The 19504-nt window shown below is 38.7% G+C and overlaps 1 protein-coding gene across 1 annotated transcript in view; it reads left to right on the plus strand.

Annotated features, from left to right (window-relative positions):
* fab1 (1-phosphatidylinositol 3-phosphate 5-kinase fab1) overlaps positions 1-19504 on the plus strand; it is a 72994-nt gene that overhangs the window by 41577 nt on the left and 11913 nt on the right. Inside the window, exons 24-27 of the mRNA XM_080273757.1 lie at positions 5136-5261; positions 14914-15051; positions 15794-16002; positions 17346-17527. Coding sequence (XP_080129883.1) covers positions 5136-5261; positions 14914-15051; positions 15794-16002; positions 17346-17527 — 655 coding nt within the window. The remainder of the gene's footprint in view (positions 1-5135; positions 5262-14913; positions 15052-15793; positions 16003-17345; positions 17528-19504) is intronic.

A 19504-nucleotide genomic window follows, 5' to 3' on the forward strand; every position in this document is an offset into this window, starting at 1 on the left:
CCATTTTTTACAACAGTATAGTGTATTGTGCCTGTAATTCTCTTGAGCTATTGTGCATAGTATATATACTGTATATTATTAAGGTTTGGCTTATTTTAGATTTGCATTCTAGTTCAGTTAATATTTTCAAGTTGCATTTTGTGGAGGTAAGCCCTCAGAATATAGAAAGTTTCAGAAATGAGTGAAGAAATGGGTCACCCATATCACAAGGAACTGTATTAATGTTTTTCCTCCTTTTGCTGTAAAATTATCCTGATTGCAGAGCATACCCACCTCTTTTAGTAATGTGATGTGAGGTAACAGTTATTTATATAATAATAATAATAATAAATAATTATTATTATTATTGTTTTTATCCAAAGGGTTCACTCTTATCTTAAATGTCAGGACCAGCTGCCTAGCCCCAGGCTCCTACGCTCCTCATGGGGCAATGCAGGATTGGATGATGGATGGATGGATGGATATCCAAGAGGTGGTTGGGTTATTGCTCATGTAATGCCACTCAGGGATGAGTGAGGCTGGTCATCCTCATCTTAAATGTCAGGACCAACTTGCCTAGCCCTGGGCTCTTACGTTCCTCATAGGGCAACATAGGATTGGATGATGGATGGATAGATGGATTATTATTATTATTATTATTATTATTATTATTATTTTTATTATTATCATTACTCCTACTTTGAAATGCAGTTTGGTATTGGCAGATGGGAACACAGGTTTTAGCTACAAAGGATGAGAAAAAGTAAGTTTTAATTTATCACTGACAGTATGGAGAAAGAACACTTCTTCTTAGTGTTTCATATGTCCTAGAAGGTTACAAAAAATTATATAAATTATGGTACAAGGAGAGGAGTTGTGTGTTTGAGATTTAAACTTCCTTAGGGTACTGAAAAATGGATTCAGAAGGTTCAGAACTTGGCTTCTGTAGAGCTAGGAGCCTTATATAGTTGTATAGAATATGGAACATGCATGAATAGCAAAGGAAAAAGAAATCTTGTATGTATTTAAGAGGGAAGGATATAAAGGGATGCACTGTGTGAGGTAAAAATGGCAATGTAAAGTAGATAATTGGTCAACTGTGATCACTCATGGAAGGAATGTTGAGGAATGAAGAGGAGGAAAGAATTATTTTGTGTCATCAGGTATTGTAATAGCTCAAGGTAGAGTTGGAGACTAAAATTTGCTTAGGATACTACCTCCTCTGCTCCACACTTTCCTCTGCTAGCCAGCATTTCTAAACTAAGAGAGGCCTGGTATGTATCTCTGCCCACAGATGATGCTCTTTGATATACATCAGGGAAGGCGGTGACAAACATGTCCTAAATCTGAATTAGATGCAGTTGAATAGTAGTCCAGCTATTGTCCCTAATTGTCCATTTTGTTGTTGTTGTCCCTTGTTCATTCAGACAGGAACATGAGAACTGCAGTAATCTGGTCAGTCAGCCAGGCATTTCCAGAAATCCATTGTTGAAGTTATGTCCAAGGATTCCCTGTGGTGGTTGTGGTCTGAAAACAAAGTGCATAAGATAAGTGTGGGACTTGTGGGGGTAGTGTTGTGCGAAACAGCATTGCAATGAGGGCTTTGTCTTTGCTTTTATGTGTTTGTGTGAAAGTAATATAGCCTTTGTAGGTAATGTAAATTGGTTCCAGAATATAAGCTAGGTTACAAATATCAGCCCTGTGCTTATTGCAATATTACTGTACAATGTGTGAAGGGAGTAGTGCAGTGCTTATAATTCACGTTGTGGTGAAGATCAGGCACTGTTTAACAGTGTATAGTATGTGTTGGTTGGAAATCATATAAACAGCTGTCATACTACCCAAGTCACTCATGTAATGCATAATTTTGTAGTGTGGATTCCAGTACCACAGGAAGTAAAACTGTGACCCTCTTGTGAATTATAGTCTAATTGTGAGTAGCGTGGTTTGAGCCAAGCATGATGTCAGTCTAGGTAGATGTATTCTTCTCCTGTGTGTTTTGTATATGGTATGATTGTTGTGTATGCTTTGTGTGTATTTTGTGTTTGTTCTTTATGAATGTACTATATATTATAGATTTTTGTGTGTGTTTTTGTTTTATGTGTGTGTGTGTGTGTGTGTGTGTGTGTGTGTGTGTGAGAGAGAGAGAGAGAGAGAGAGAGAGAGAGAGAGAGAGGTTTTATGTCAAAATATGTATGTTGGAACAACACATGTTGGGAACTAGGACATGCACTGAAGCAAAGCAGACAAGCAGGTGTGTGTGTGTTTGTGTGTGTGTGTGTGTGCATGCGTGCATCATGCGTGCGTGTTTGAGTGCATGCGTGCATGTGTACGTGCGTGCGTGCATGCATGCATGTGTGTGTGAGGGGGGGGACAGTGCAGTACATTGTTTAATATATACAGTGTTGGTAAGGTGTTTAGGGTACCTTTTAGTCCCCTCAGTAGGGTGGAGTCAAAGGCTTTTCATCTCATTAATTCTCCTCCTCTTACAGGCTCCCTTCATCCTCTGTCTCTTCGCCGCACTGTTGCATCTTTATCTCTTTTCTATCACTTTTTCAATAGTCATTGCTTCTCTGAACTGTCTACTTGCATCTCTCCACCTCTACGATGGACGCGTAGCTCCTGTCTGGCAACAAACTCTCATCCCTCTCCTGTCCAGCTCTCGAATACAAGAGTTAACCATTACTCCCAGTCCTTCATTTATGCAACAGGTCAACCCTGGAACTGTTTCCCTCTGTCTTTATTTCCTACTTCCTATGATCTCTAGTCTTTCCAACGCAGTGTGTCCGGGCATCTCGAAATGAACGGATTATGAAATTGGCCCACTTTTGAATTGTTTATGTTTTTTTCTTGGAAGGAACAGTTTGCAAGCTCCTGGCATTTGGTTTCTTCTTCCTTGCATTAAAAAAAAAAAAAAAAAAAAAAAAAAAAAGAGGTAGAAGGGAAAAAAAAGGTGATGGCAGAGTGGCCAGAAGCAGTTAGACTTTTATAATGGTTTTCCAATAATTCATTTGTACATTTTTTAGTAACATGCTAACCTGGCAGCATGAGTTACCCACACTATGCAAGGGACCAGTGTATATACAATTTGTAATATGGTTGTTGGCCCACCATCCACTCACTCGATGTAGTGCTGCTCTTGGGTGTCTGCTCTTTCCTCTCCTCCGTCCTTCTTTCCTTCCATCCTCTTCTGTCTTTCTTTCCTTCATTCTTTCCTCGTCCTTCTGCCTACGGGTGACTTTACACTCCCTCTTCTGTCTTTCTTTCCTTCATGCTCTCCTCTTCCTTCTGCCTGTGGGTGACTAATACTGAGTGACCAGCCAAATGGTTTCCTGTACACCAGGAAACCATTTACTATGCTGGATGGCAACCATACAACCAAATTTTGGCGCCTGGTGGTTTATTGGGTAATTATGGCGCTCCAGTCTGATTGAGCCGGTGAAGGTTTACATCCAAGGGGTGGTTGGGGTTTATTGCTCACTTAATGTCAGTCAGGGATGAGTGAGGCTGGTCACTCTCGTCTTAAATGTCAGGACCAACTTGCCAAGCCCCGGGCTCCTACACTTCTCGTGGGGCAACGTAGGATTGGATGATGAAGATGAATAACTGGAATAGTTTAATGTAATGTTCGGCACTGAGGTGCAGTCTTATGCCAGTTTGACAGTAAATACAATTAAAGTAATATGAAGCATATTAAAAAGAAGTTCCATAAACAGAATGCATACATATTGCCAGGTATATTTTCTTGGTCTGATAGTGTGGCTGATATGATAAAGTAAGAATACGTAGTGGCTACATGATTCCCCCATTACAGCAGTGGAGAAAAGGGCATATTTGAAAGAATTTAAGAGTGGAAAGAGATGTGGAAGACCAAGTTCATTTGATATCGTAAGTGAATGTGTGAGAATGTGGGAAATGTAAGTAGAAGTAGCAGATGAATAGAATTGGTGGATGAAGTATGAATGGAGTTGCATGTGATAATTGTTGCCCATCCTCTTGTATGTTTTTTCTTTTGTATATAAATATAAAACTTGACAGCCAGCAGAAGGTTTAGACATAACTTATTTGGCCGTAGACTATGCTGTGTACAATACGCGTTCTTATACTCATGTAGACTGATTTCGTAACACAGTAAACACATTTATATGTACGCTACAATATAAATCTATGCGTCACACTACATAGTACATTTTGTCCCATTATCTGGCATTCACACAACTGAGACTTCACAACATGTGCTGGCCTGTGTTTCATCCCAGGGAATCAGTCTACAGTTTCTCATCCCAGTGGAATCAGTCTATGGTTTCTCTGCTACAGGTTTGTTCAGCTAGAGCAGTTCATGAGGGTGTTGTACTGTTGAATTTCATTGTATTTATTGGCTTGAAGATGAGCTGACTTACTTTCAGCTTGAAGATTGTCATAATTACAAAGATACAGTATGTTTTACGGTACCTATATGTACAACAATTTTGCAGACTTTCAGGGTCTTTGTCATAGAGACAGGATACCTGTAGTATATATGATAATAAGCAGATGGAATAATGAGATCATGCCATTAAATTTCTGAAGGAAAGCATCTGCCATATTAGAATTCAGTCAGGTATGAAGTACTGCTTAGAAATTGCTGTATACTATTCTTTCCTTTATAGAATTAGGCTCAAACACACATGCACAACATATGCACACACAGTGCATGAACTACAGTATTTTGTCAGAATAATTTTTGAGGTGCATTTTTTAATCCTCTGTATGGCATGGGTATGCATTGCAGCATGCAAGGGATTTGCTTTTCAACACTGCTTTTGTATTAAGGTCTTTATTCTCACAGATAAATGCTTTTGGTTATGTGTGTTAGTAGTGTAGCTTACAAGAATTTAAACATCATAGCTTTTATTTTTATTAATTTTTGTGTGGAACAGATTTTTTTTGTTATTGAGATTTGTCCTGCTATACAGTACCTTGCTTGCACCATACTGTACGTGTTACTTACTTCTTGATTCAGTTGTAGCTTGGTACAGTCCTCTCTTTTTTGTTATTCTGTTAATGGGTACATTGTATGAAACAATGTAAATGATTGAGAGTCTCACGTTGTGGGCAGCAGCTTCCAGTGCACTGAATGAGGAGGCAGGATATTTCAGCCATTGCATTTTTCCTAGATGCACAAAAGAAGCTAGGAATAGAGTATGTGACGCCAACTACTGAGTGCCTAGTGGAGGAGAGGGACCGCTTACTACAGTCACTGGCCGCCCTCACAGCCACCACACACCTTCTACCCAACCCAGGTATACTTCTCCCTATTTGCTTCTTGCTTTACCCTTAACTGAGCCCTTCACCTCATAGCTCACATCTTCTCACCACATACTTACCATCTGCACCATTTATCAGTTGACACTCTCAGGATCGTGTGACTCACTGTCAACTGATGCACATCATCTGTGGAAAGAGAATACTAGAGTTGTCCCAACTATGAGAGGCTTAATAGTAACAGTTTTAACACTTTTGGTATTGTGTGACATACTCAGCTGAGTAAAATCTGACTTTAACTGGAGTAAATTAATAGAGGAGATGCAACCATGAGAGTGATAACTACTTTACTAACACTTGCTCTTTGCTTTGATTACAAATCTCAACCCACTTTCTCTTAAACCCCTTCATTGTGAGAGGTCTCTGTAGTCTGATGGTACTGTAATAAGAATATTATAGAAAGAGAAACCATTGCACTGAAAGGGTTGATAGAGATTATTTGTAATCCATTTTGTATGAGATATCATCAAAGCTAAATACTGTACAGTACAGTAATAGTGATATTATCAAGATTATAATGTAAAGAAACCTCTTACTATTGCAGGGGTTACTTGTCAATTGCTAAAATCTAACACTCGGATTATTAGATGGGTTTTAGTGAAGTTGGTTTCATTATCATTATTTATTTTTGTATTTATGTATCATTTTCACATGTTTGTAGTTTGGAATGTGCCTGGTATGCAGAAGCTAGTGTCATTGTCTGTAGTGTTTGTTTCCCGTTTTTTTTTTTTTTTTTCGCTGCCATGGCTGTGCTCTTTGATATTTTACTTTAGCTGAAGCAAGACCAATTTATTTTTCTGATGGAATGTCTGATAAGTCAGTAGTTAACTGAGATAGTTTTTCATCATTTGACTAGTAGAATTCCATTCAGTTGAAGAACTTTGTCTTGTGGTAGCCAGAGTAAAATAACGGAGCATCCATAGAGTATATAAAGGTTAAGATACAGTACATATAGTTAAGTGATTTTTGCATTAATGAGATAATTGAATGATAAAGATATTACAGTATAGTACCATATATTCCTGGTATTTCTAGAACAGCTGGTGTATAATTATAGTTTATTAGTTATTCTTAGACTCCTTGAGTATGATACAATTACTGCACAATACTGGACAGAGGTTGGTATAGTTTCTTGTTCAGTTTTTGTGACACAAACCTTTTGTAACTGTATAAGTTCATGCAGTTAAATCTTTGTACCGTTCACAGTATTCCTGATGCTTCTAGAAGATCAAACTTAGTTATAGCTAAGTAGTAATGCTCAGAATCATTATCTGTTACACAGTAAACCCTCGATATATGGAACCGTCTTTTAATGAATTTCACTTTTAACGACTACCTTGAGCTGGCTGAGCGTTATGTTCATTTAGCGAATTTTGTTGAGCAAAAGAATGGACAAGCGGGAAAAATTGACCAGTGTGGCATCGCTGCACACACACACACATGAGCACACACCCACCCACACCCACGCCCCTCCGCGTGCCACAGAATGCTGCATCAGTCTTTGGGTGACCAGCATCATGAGAGGAGCCATAAACAGAGCATTTGTTGAGAGAAAGAGCCATTTAGACCAAGTTGTATGTTACTGTGTACGACTGTACGACTGATCGATGCTCTGTATTTGATGATCTTTGTTTGGGAAAAGCCACAACACCTGGGAAATTATCGAACAGCATGGTGTTCAGCTTTAATGAACTACCTGCTGTAATGTCAAGGGTTTGGTACTAATTATTACGTTATATCAAGGGTGTACTGTGTTTACAGTTTAATGCTTTCTACTCTTAAATATTTTTTCTAGTGATATTCTGTTTTCTTATAAAATAGTGATAATGATAAAAATAATTGCTGTGCAATAGTAAGTTTGCATAAATAGCCCTTGCTTATTTTGAAAATGAAAAAAGATAACTACCCAGTATTCTTTAACTTTCTGTTAATGTCTTAGGCTGATCAGTTTAAATGATTTTGTGTTTTACTACGTAATAAAGGAGCTCCAATCAGATTGAGCTGGTGCAGGTTTATATCCAAGGGGTGGTTGGGGTTTATTGCTCACGTAATGGCACTCAGAGATGAGTAGGCTGGTTGCTCTCACCTTACCTAGCCCCGGGCTTTTACGCTCCTCATGGGGCAACATAGGATTAGGTGATGAGTGAAATAAATGATATCTAATGCCTCAGTGGTTAATTAATATTCTCTTTCTATATTTAAAGCAATAACTTCCACATTGTTTAAAGTCATACACTTTAAAGTAACTTAGGCTCTTTTACTGTAGTTTCTGTGGTTGAGTGACAGCTATGATAAGTTGCTGTGGAATTTTGATTTTAACATACTCCATGATGATGTTTGACTGTTTTATGTGGCTTTCATACGGACAGTATCAAGATGCTTTTATTGTTAAGTCATGTTTTACATAGAATATGATTTGTATTTCAGAAAAAAAAAAAAAATGAGGCTCCCCAAAATTTAAGTACAAACAAATGTTTAACACTTTCAGTTATAGGATGCAGTTATACATGGAATAAAAGGATGTGTTTAGCAGTGATTGGCTGTAATGTAAAATAGGGGTTGTGGTGAAGAACAGAGTGGAACAGTACACCGATGAAAGAGAAGGAAGAGGAAAAGGATGAGACAGAGAATGACCAAAGCATGGAAAGAGAATGTAGCTGGGCGATAGATCTGTCTTGGCCATCCTCTGTGGGGGGTTGCCAGGGGATGAGATGATGATGATGATGATGATTGTGATAGTGGTGTTGGTGATGGTAATGATTATGGTGACAGTGATGAGTGATGAAATTGATAATGATAATGATGATAATGACATTCTTTTTGCCATCTTTGTAACAGTGTGCTTGGGAGCAGTTTGCTTTCCCTTTTTACCAAGGGCAGGGTAGTGGTAGGTGGTGGCAACCACCATCCACACACTGGATGTAGTGCATTCTTCCTTCACCTTTATCATCCTGCATCTTTGTTTGCCTTCCTGTCTTCCTACTTCTTTTCCCTTTCCTTTCTGACCCTCTTTATGACTCTTCTTTCTGTTTCAAGTTGCTCAACAGTGAGTGGCAAGTCTAATAGTCTAAGGTTTCCTGTAGCCCAGGGAACCATTTACAACACTTAGTGGTAACCATATAGCCAGATCTTGGGGTGTTGTGGAGCCAGCTGTGGTGCCCCTGTTAACTGGGTGGAAAGACAAATGTAACATCCATCCAGGAACCAGATTTCCACAGTTTCCCCAATGCCTTGCTGTGAAATACTGTCATCTGCAAGGGATCATCAGTCCACTACACAGGATGGCCGTGCAGTGGCAGTTGCATGCCTGTGGTTGATGGATCTGCTTGGTCAGACTGAGTAGGGTTGGTCAAAAACAAAAACAACAACAAAAAAGAGAGGGTGAAGGGATTGGCTGCATGGCTAGACTCGAGTTGTGAGAAGACTGTTAACCCATTATGTATCATGGATGTATTGGGTATGTTATTCAGGCTAAAACCAGACCGTTTGAGTTAAGTAAGGAAAATTTATGGATTCCAAAGATTAATTAATGCATTTTTCAGCTCTTTGACAACTAAAATTTCCTTCAAGTGAACAAAATTGCCCTGTAGTATTGTGAGTAATTCAGCTTCATGCATCCAGTGAAGGCTAAAGGGTTATTCTCCTTAACAAAAGGCTTCAAGCAGGATAGATACAGAGTGGTTTGGAATCAGGAAAGTGTGCTTGTTGGTTTGCAGTATTCCCAGAGCAAAGATGCTTGTTTGGTATGCAGGAAGATTATTTACAGGATTCATATCAGGTTTACTATTGTATAGAGGTATACAGAAGTTACAAAAACCACAATGATGTTGAAAAAAAAAAAAAAGTTATGTACAACAAGGTACATATAATTAGTGTCACAAATCAGTCATACTGTTATTATAATTTTTAGCTTTCAACCTCTGGAGCTGTGGACATTGTAATGGAAGTGTCTGATGTTCCCAGATTTTTTTTTTTTTTTTTTTTTTTTTTTTTTTTTTTTTTTACAGCAATAACAAATAGCAACAAATAATGAATGGAAGTGGCTGTTAATAATTAAGAAACTAGTTACTGGATGTCTGGTTAGGTGAGATGGTACACCATACAGAACATGTAATGCTTGCTGGAGAGGGTTGCCTTTACACATTGGCACCGATATAATCGGTTAGCTCCAGCCTGGTCATACAAACATTCATCAGCCTCCTACCTATCCCTATAACCCTTACTGAGCTGCAGACCTCATTTGATGCTCAATGAAGGTCTCAACAGGTCAGTCTGCAAGCCTCATATGAGGTACAATATACATTGGTTATAAAGCAGTGCCTTTGGGGAGGTAAATGCCTTACAAAGAATCAGCCTGGCAGGGGTTAAAGGGGCTGGACTGCAGGAGAAAGGTAGCTTCAGCATATAGTTCACTAGGTTCATACCCAGATGAACTTGGGGCCACAAAGCATTAACAGCAATTTGTATCTGTCCATCCATCCAGTGCTCAGTTGCAGAGTTCGTTGTAAAGGGGTTGTGGTGAGCACACAGATGCCTGTGACTCACTCTAAGCTGAATAAAACCATTTGGCATTAGCTGGAATAGAATACTAGAGTTGTCCTGACCATGAAGGAGTTAATGCTAGGAGTAGGAATGCATTTAGGCTCGTGCTACTCACTTTAAGCTTAACGAAGTCATTAGGCGCCACTTGGAATAGACTGCTAGAGTTTTCCTGGCCATGAGAGGTTTAAAATGCTTCCAAGCCTCCTTGTTGCCATTCATCACTCCTCTCTCATGTTGCTTCCTCTGTTACCCCTCAGCTTCATCTTCCAGCACATTTTTGGTGTGTTCATTTTCCCTCACCTCCACTTCTGTAAACAGTCATTTTCAGCTTCCCAGTCTCCAAGTATTCCATGTGCCTAAACTACCTCAAATACCTACCTTATATCAGCATATATTATGTCTAGTTCTACTTTGCTGAGTGTACACTTACTGAATTCCTTATATATCTTGATAGATTCATGATATAGTCAGGTGGTTGTAGAAGTGATCTGTTGCTCAGAGGATGTCCCAAACAGATACAAAAACTAGTTTGATTTTGTGAATTAAAAAGAAATGGACATTACTCTGCCACAAAACCCATTGATATGTCCTAAAAACTCCTCTCCACTAACATGTTCTGTATGATAACTATACTCTTGAATGAGACAGTTGTAGCATGTAGTCAGTATGGATGGTGGGTATTAGTGCCAGAATGATATGTAAAGGAATATGGCACAGAGGATGACTGGGCTACAGAATGGTCTTTTAAATCTGTGCCTGATGTTGCTGTTTTAGAGAGAGAGAGAGAGATACTGTATACAGTGTATATATATATATATATACAGAGAGAGAGAGAGAGCACCTCTGATGAGGTGCTGTCAACCACAAAAGAACATCATTCCATTGCATGGGACAGCCCTGAATGTGTGGTTGCTTGCCTGTATTTGATGGGTCTGCTCAGCCAGACAGACTGGGTTTGATAAAAAACAACAAACCATATTTTAAGCCATTGACAGCAGTAAACTTACCTTTCAGCATATTATTCCAGCATGTCTGATGATTTTATTCACCTCTAGAGAAACCCAGCACTTCATAATACATGTAATTAAGTCATCATGATTAATGTATTGACCAAAAGTTTATTACACATTATTCCATCTGATTATTGTGTGAGAAACATATTGCATCAAAAGTGTTGAAGGCCTCATTCACAACTGTGTAACCTGTAATGCTTTTTTGTTAGTATATCTAAGAGGCAGTTCTGTCATGACCATCTCTTGTCAGGGTTGTTCCCAGGAGGAAGCAAAGTGACAGAGATGATGATGATATATTTTGTCCTTTCTGCTAGTTGGTTGTATAGTTTCATTGAGAAGAAAGTACCTTAATGAACGTCTTATTGTATGGTGAGAGTTTACAGAAATTAATCTTGTTAGAGAATGATAAGGACAAGACTATTAATGAGGTGGAAAGATGGATTAGAGGAGTGTTTGAAGGAGAGGGGCTTGGAATGATGGGAGTGAGTTTTGATAAAGGTGTTTTTTTAAGCCTTCCAGATTGAGTCTTGGGTCTGTATCCTTACACATGTTGATGAACTGATTTCATAGATTCAAATGAAAATGTAAGGAGCTTTTTTCATGATACGTGCATCCGTGGAGTTCTATATTGAAAGTGCATGCTTTAAATATCATTTTAATATTGATTCAAAGATGCACTCAAGTATAAGTTCAAAGATACATCATAATTGAGTCAGAAATGCAGTGTAATATGTGCTCAGGTCACTCTGATATACGTTCATACGCACTGTAATATGGGTTCATTTGCACTAAACTGTTGGTTTGGAGATGCACTATATTACAGTATTTCATGGATGCACTATAGTATTGGTAGGTATTATTTTATGAACATGCACAGCTTTTACTAAATGGATCCCAGTTGCTTGCCAATGCCAGTAAAATTCCACCTTAAGTATGATATAGGCTTAGTACTGTGGTTATTTCTTTTAGGCATGTACTTTATTTGAAAGAACTGGATATACATGTTAGGTATATATGTGTCTTGATTGCTTCTTGAAAGAAATCATAGAAATCTGTATCAGTGCAAGATTTGTCTACACCCTTTCATCCCATGATATATTTTTTATTGTTGCCACCTACAGGCTGTCATTAATTTTAATGGGGGGGGGGGCTTTTCAAGCTAAAGGGTTAGGTACAGCATCTGTTGACCCTTTCTCTATATATGGTCTTTCCTAATGTAAAGAAATCATCTAAAAGTAGGAAGAATAAATCAGTATTATATTATGTCACTAGATTCGAGGGGTTAGGTTTATCTTTTGTATTTGTTTGTTTGATATTGGCTGTTGTAGATCTCTGTACTTGTTGCACTGATCTGTCTTATGTTGCATCTGCAAGTAAATGGAGAGGCTGTAGTTGTCCATAGAAAGAGGATATCAACCAAGAAATCATTTTATAGCAAAATCTATGTAGCTGTTAATGTGTCCCATGTGTCTGTCTGCTTTGAAAAGGCAACAGTTTTTCTAGTAGATGACCTCAACTTTACAAAATAAATGACATGTATAGCATTGTATGGTATATGTAACATGGTTGAAAGTATGGTATTCATTGAGGTATTTTAGCTTGTCCCATAATAAACTTTAAGCAGAGAGCAAGTATCATGCTGTGAAGTTGTTAACCCAGAGTGCCTTAGTGCACATGTGGTTGGGACTTTCCTTAGGGCCTGTAGGTCTTGGCTGTCTTAGAAGAGTTATGTTCCTGATTCCGAGGAAGCCTTGTGATGGGAACCTTCCGGCAGGGATATTTGGTGGTTATCTGTGGAGTTTAGGGGAGTTGGGAATGCTTGGTCTTTCTGTCTTACGAGGTGAGGATGGTAACTGATTTGATGACCTGTGTGTGAATGAGTCAGAGTGTATAAAGCATCACAGGAAACCCAGTGTCCATATCCTCGGAAAACCAAGATGGAGGGTATGGAGAGCTTGTTGTTCATGGCGGTAGTGACATCATTAACTCTCAAGCTTATCATAAATGGAGCCACCTCACTGATGTTCAGGCTGAGCACATACGTCCAGTAGAGCTGGTTCTGTAGAAGTGAAAGACATGCCCTTCCCTAAGACTTTGCTGAATTTAGAGGGGTGTCCTAAGAAGCAAGGCAGGGACACAGCACAGTAGGCGGAGACAGGGGAGGGATCGCCTTAACCTAGCTGGGATACTATGTTATCTGACTGGCAGGATGCTTCGTGTGTGCGTGGAAGACTCAGTGGTGAGGTGGATAAGGTTTCCTCCTTAAGGATACATGATTTTTCTTCTAAAGGGATAAACACCTAGCAGCCATATTGGCTGTAGTACTTTCAGGGGATCTGGTACGCACTAGCTCATCCTCACTGAGCCATACTTCAAAGTACAAGGTGATAGGTACCCAGAAGGAAGGTGATCTCAAATGCCATAGAAAACAATAACACCAAGGCTTTCAGTCATCAAAATGTCTGCATCGTATGACAGATGAAGGGATGGCATGTGGTGAAAATAAGACAAGTGGGATTATAAACTGATTTAAAAAAAAAAAAAAAAGACAGCACTGGTCATGGCATCAGAAGCTGGGTCATGGAAGATCCTTAGTAGTTACTTTGCTCTTTACCCCCTCCTTTGAAGAAAAAAAAAAGAAAAAAAGCAGGAGGGATGTTTTGATGGAAACCACCTTAGATGGGCATGTTGTCATCTCCATCCTCCACCCAGAAGACAATAAAAATATACTAAGAAGAGACTGATTCTCGGCCTTTCAGGTATGCATAATCTCACCCTGCCAGTACTTCAAGATGGTCACACATAGTCATATCTGACCTGCTCCTTAAAAAAGGATGGTGGCTGGCAACAGTAACTCCACTGAATCCAATCTAGAGTATCTTGTTTCACTTGCACTTCCAGTTGTTCATATTAAAAGTCAAAGCAAAAGCATATAATTGAATCATGCCCCTCAGGAGGAACATCAATCCTTGAGTTTTTATGAAAGTGCCAAGGTAGTGGCTAAATCCTTGGGTCAGGGTGACTTGACCATTTAGGTTTACGTGAGTGACTGGTTATTGACTGCCTGTTCACCTAAGGACTATATTAACATGACCAGTAAGACTACAGGTAATTGAACTACATCTGGTAGTGAAAGAAATAAAAAGTCCATATTCAATCCCACTTGGAGTCCGGAGTGGCAAGACAAGAAATTTCAGTAATACAGTACAGTGATCAAGACTGAAGTCATCATAACACAAGAAAGCTTCAAGAACTCTAAATATTCTGTTTATAAAATCAGTAGAAGACTGAAAAGGTGAGAATAGACTCATGACCAGAGGAAGTGAAAGTAAACATCTGCTGATAACAAAATAGTTTCATCTTTGAGTACATTACTTTCTTCAACTCAGTTTTTACATTGGAAAATCAAAGATAGCACCATTGCCCCATTAATTGTCATGATCAGCTTCCTGGCCTTAGTGTCTTAGAAAACAAAATGATTAAACACTTGAGTAAGATGAACAAGAAGAGCTTCAGACCTGACTAGTTGTACCCTAGAATTCTTAAACAGTTTTTAATAACAAAACATCTAACCACTTCTATAGTTCCATAATGTATTGCTGTGTGAAACTGTAGTCCCAGAATATTGGTAATTAGGAAATGTTTACACCGTATTTAAAAAAGGAAACCATAATTTAATTGGTAATTATTAACCCATAAGTATAACATCTGTAGTACTGTATGTAAACTCTTGTAAATGCTCATTAGGGATATAATTGGTGATCATCTAGAATAATAGTTGAATTACCAGTACCAACACCAAGTTAGGAGACAGAGGTTATGGAGTGGTGTGATATTACCACTAGTCATTGCTGTTGACTCTGAGATAGGATTGTTAATACTTGTTTAAAGTCCTTTTATCCACACAAGTAAATGTAGCTGTATTTATCATAATCATCTTTACTAGGTTAAATATAGTAAGATGATATTGTATATATGAAGTGCTTTTAGGGCTTATCTTAAAGTTCAGATTAAAAATGAATTTATATGTTTGCAATTGTGTCAGTGATTTTAATTTTCGGTTTTTAACATGTAGGAACAAGTGTTGTGTCACTGTCATCAGCATCCAGTGAAATGGTGCCAGGCTCAGACCAGGAGGTTGATGTGGGTGGAGGGCTACAAGCAGTCATGACACCACAGTTGTCAGAGATTGCAGCAAGTCACCGTCGTCAAGGTACACCATGAAAAGGGTTCATGATTATGGTAGGGGATTGTCTTTGAAATTTTTGTTTGTTGTAGTATTCTTATGTAATAATTCATTAATGGCAATCCTTGCTTAATGTGTAGGATATGTGCAAGCACAGTGCTACTGGGTATTTAAGGGAAATATTTTCAAGTGGTGCAACTGCTTATAGCTTATGATGAGTGGGTTATATATATATATATATATATGTATGTATGAAAAAAAAATCTGACTCAAAGCAGTGTTAGAATGAATCCTGAGCAACTGTAAGTGAAAATGGGTGCAGTGTTACACCTCCACTTCATTATCTTTGCTTCCACATATATAGGAATGTGTAACCCAGCCTGGGTATATTGTGATAAGACAGTCCGAGATCAGATTATCTCCAAATAGTTCACCATAGACATAAACAGAATACAGACCAGGATACTTGTGAATATATTGAAAGTGTACTGTAAATTCTTGGACTAAAGTTCACCTAATGTTTCACCTCTTCAGCTTCTCATTTCCCACTGCTGGCTAAAATTCCTAAGATGGGATAGGTTGGTATGTTTCTGTGTCCATAGGTGATGCTCTTTGATATGAAGCATCAAGGAGAAATGTGATGGACATGCCTTAAGTATGAAGTAAATGCAGTGGAAGAGTAGACACACCATTATTCTTGCCTGTACATGTTGTAGTTACAAAGAATGTTTGACTAGAAGATACTCTATTCAGCAATTTTACATTTCAGCCTCAGATTCATGTGAGGTGCTGGTTGGTGGTCACTCCCCAGTCATGGAGTCACCTGGACGTAGCCACGAAAGGTCACTCTCAGATGGTGGACAGACAAGCTCCCCACGGGATAATGTTGACCGCATTGCAGAACGCCGACTGGCCACCACTTCTGTCAAGAGCATCATTTCTACGTTTTGGTCTTCTTCTGCCAATTTACTTGTTGAGGTTTGTGATGTGCAGATTCTGAGTGTAGACCATAAGTTGGTTTGATAATAGCTACCCAGTTACTGTGAACAGAGAGTGACAAAATATCGCATAGTTATCATCATCATCATCATCATCCAGCCCTCCAGGCCCACCTTAGGGCAGGGTGAGGAGTAGCAACATCCAGACAGCCCAAGTTTGCCTAGTTCAATGGGCCATTCTTCCATTCACCCATCATTCAAGCCCCCAGAACCCTGGCTCTATCTGATATGCCAAAAACTGTCACCACATTCTGTAGCTTCACATAAATGTATCCGATAGAGACAATCCGAATGCTGTCATATTAAAAGGGGTGCCAAATCCCTGATCATGCGCTTCTTCTCACAGCATTCTCCCGCTAGCTTGATCTCATGTCAGTCCCGTAGCCTCACTGACTTCCATACCTCTCTTCCTCACACACTCATTCACCATATCCCTCCACCTTCTCCTTGGCCTGCCTCGCCTCCTCCCTCCTTCAAATTCTTTCAGATATACATTTTTCACCACACTATTGTTATCCATTCTCCCCACATGACCATACCATCTCAGTACACTGTCTTCGATTCTGGTGTCCACAGACTTCCTCACTCCAAATCTTTCTCAAATCACATTATTTCATATCCCATCCACTCACTGCACTCCATATACATTCCTCAGCAGTCCCATCTCCACTACCCTCATTCTTGACTTTTCATTTTCATTCCACACTGTAGTCTCACATCCGTATTTTAAAGTTGGCATTAACACTCCTTCAAGCCTCGTGCAAATGCAACACTCACACCTCTGTTTTGTATCAAGGCCTTCATAGCACCAGCTACTCTCCTTCCTTGTGTCACTCTGCTTTCCATTTCTTTTGCACATTTTCCTTAATGGGAGCCACCTTCTTCCTCCATAACCATCACTTTGCTCTCTTCTGTTGTTACTCTCAAGTCATGATGCTCACAGACTTCAACAGAGTTCTGCACTAGTCTACCAAGGTCTTGTCTGGTATTTGCAAGTAGCACTGCATCATCAGCATTCAAGAAATTTGAGATATTCCATCCACCATCATTTATTACCAATGCCATCCCTTTCTCCATTACTCGTGTTTTTATTTCTCTCATCACCATGTCCATATATATATATATATATATATATATATACAGTATATATTGAACAACCATGGGGATGTCACACATAGTCATAGAAAGTCTAAATTGGTATGCTGCACCTCCATAGTTTATGAACTGTAGAAATATTGTATTGAATTGTATTTTTTATTCATATATCTTATACTGGCATAGTGACGAATAATATTTTCTAACATGTATTTTATTTTCCATCAGTCTCCATTTGGTGGGAATGAACACTATCTGCTGTTACCTGAAGTTAGTGTACCAGTGGTGGTGTATGGGGAGGAACCATCATCTATCATTGCCCATACCCTCTCCTCACAGGACTATCAGAGGGAGCTGGCAGCTCTTAAGAAGAGACTTAAGGATGTACAAAAAGAGGGAGCCTTTCAGAGGTTAGTAGTCTTAACATATTTAGTTTTTATATTATTATTATTATTTTTATTATCATCATTATTATTATTATCCAGTCCTTCTAACATCCAATCCTGTGTTGCCTCATGAGGAGCAGAGGAGCCCAGGGTTAGGCAAATTGATCCTGACATTTAATATGAGAATGACCAGCTTCACTCATCCCTGAGTGGCATTACGTGAGCAGTAAACCCCATCTACCCAATGGGTATAAATGTACAGAGGCTCAATCCGATCGGAACTCCTTAATTACCTGCTAAACCTCCAGGCACCATAATTTGGTTATATGGTTACCACCCAGCATAGTAAATGGTTTCCTGGTGTACAGGAAACCATTTTGCTTGTCACTCAGTGTAGAGTCACCCATAGGCCGAAGGAAAGGGAAAGAATGAAGGAAAGAAAGACAGAAGAGGGAGTGTAAAGCCATTATTATTATTATTATGAAGCATGATATATGCATGCATACATCAAAACTTCTAACATGTGTCTGATCTCAAGAAGAGACGTATGGATGGGTTCAGACAGACTGGCGGGTTTCTTTTCAGTACTTTTGCCTGAATATTTTCTTACTTCCATTCACCCATCATTATATAAGCCTGTTCATTATTGTACCATTGAACACATTATAGAATCTTGTTCCACAATGCATAGTAGTACAGTTTTGTGTTTTTTCATGCATTTATTCCTTGTTTCCATTCTGGACATGTGGCATGCATGTTGTTTTGTCACTGCAAGCATTGTACTGTACTATATATTGTTTTATATTTGTTTGCATTTCATAGTATTTTGCCAGTTTTTATTCTGTTTCAGTATTTTTATACAGTACACCCTTATACAGAGTTTTGTAATGATTTATAATTTTTATATTCTCTTATTTCATCATGGAACACACCTTATTTGAAAATTTTCGTATTTTTCACTACTCAGAACTTTTCTTATGTTGATGCATTAACAGACTCCACTAGTTAGGAGCTATGACATTGGTATTGATTTTTCATAGAAGATTTTTAGTTCAAAACCCAATGTTTCTTTGCCAAAAGTCAAGGGGGATTATACAGAAGGTGACCATTGCTTCTATGTCCAATACTGTACACATGTGCAATGAAAGTGAAGGATTCGTCATGACACAGCCAAAAGATGAGGAGGAGGATGCAGTAGCTCATTTGTTAATATTGCTGAGAACATTTTCAAAAGTTTCAACAATGCATGGTTAGTTTCAAGAGTTTAGCTGAAGTGATTTGAATCATGTGCTGTGCAGTATTTACTGTTTGTATGGCCTGGCTTGCCACTGACACTCACTGTGTGGCTTACATATCATTCCTTGTGTTTTCCCATGCTTTACACTAAGGGCAAATGTACTTTGTACATTTACAAGTGAGCCAGTTTAGTGCTTTATAAACAGACAACATAATTGTGTGTTTTTCCCCTTAGTGGCACTGTTTTTATCTTTATTATACTTTTTTTTTTCTGTTTAGCAGCTATTTACTACTAAGTTCTCTCTTGGACCATGTTTGAATTATTGTGCCATGTGTTATGTTCTGAATCATGAGTGCAGTTCAAGGTGTCTCATTTTGTTGGCTACTCTCATATGTTATAATTTAGTTATTATGTTGTATATTGACCGAGCAATTTCAGAAACTTACTGGTAAGGAGAAATAAAGATCTTTTTACAAACACAGCTGAGCTGCAGCACCTCATTCGTGTAATTTTGGGCGTGTCAGATTGATTCCCATACTGCTGTGTGTAGAAAGCTTATACTGTATTGAAAAGAAGGCAGATTATTCAGAATTTGACAAAAATTTCTAAAGCACACAACAAAGATTGAATGTATCTGGCCTGTCTTTATTATTGCTGACAGTACTTTGTAATATGTTATGCAGGCTGATTTAAAATTAATAACCTTCGAACTTGCCCTTCACAGGTAAGCCCTTAATTCACGCAAGGGTTACGTTCCCAGACCC

The sequence above is a fragment of the Coenobita brevimanus genome, chromosome 55 (assembly GCF_032717465.1).
Source record: "Coenobita brevimanus isolate Jiangsu-jjx chromosome 55, ASM3271746v2, whole genome shotgun sequence".
In the NCBI taxonomy this organism is placed as follows: Eukaryota; Metazoa; Arthropoda; class Malacostraca; order Decapoda; family Coenobitidae; genus Coenobita; species Coenobita brevimanus.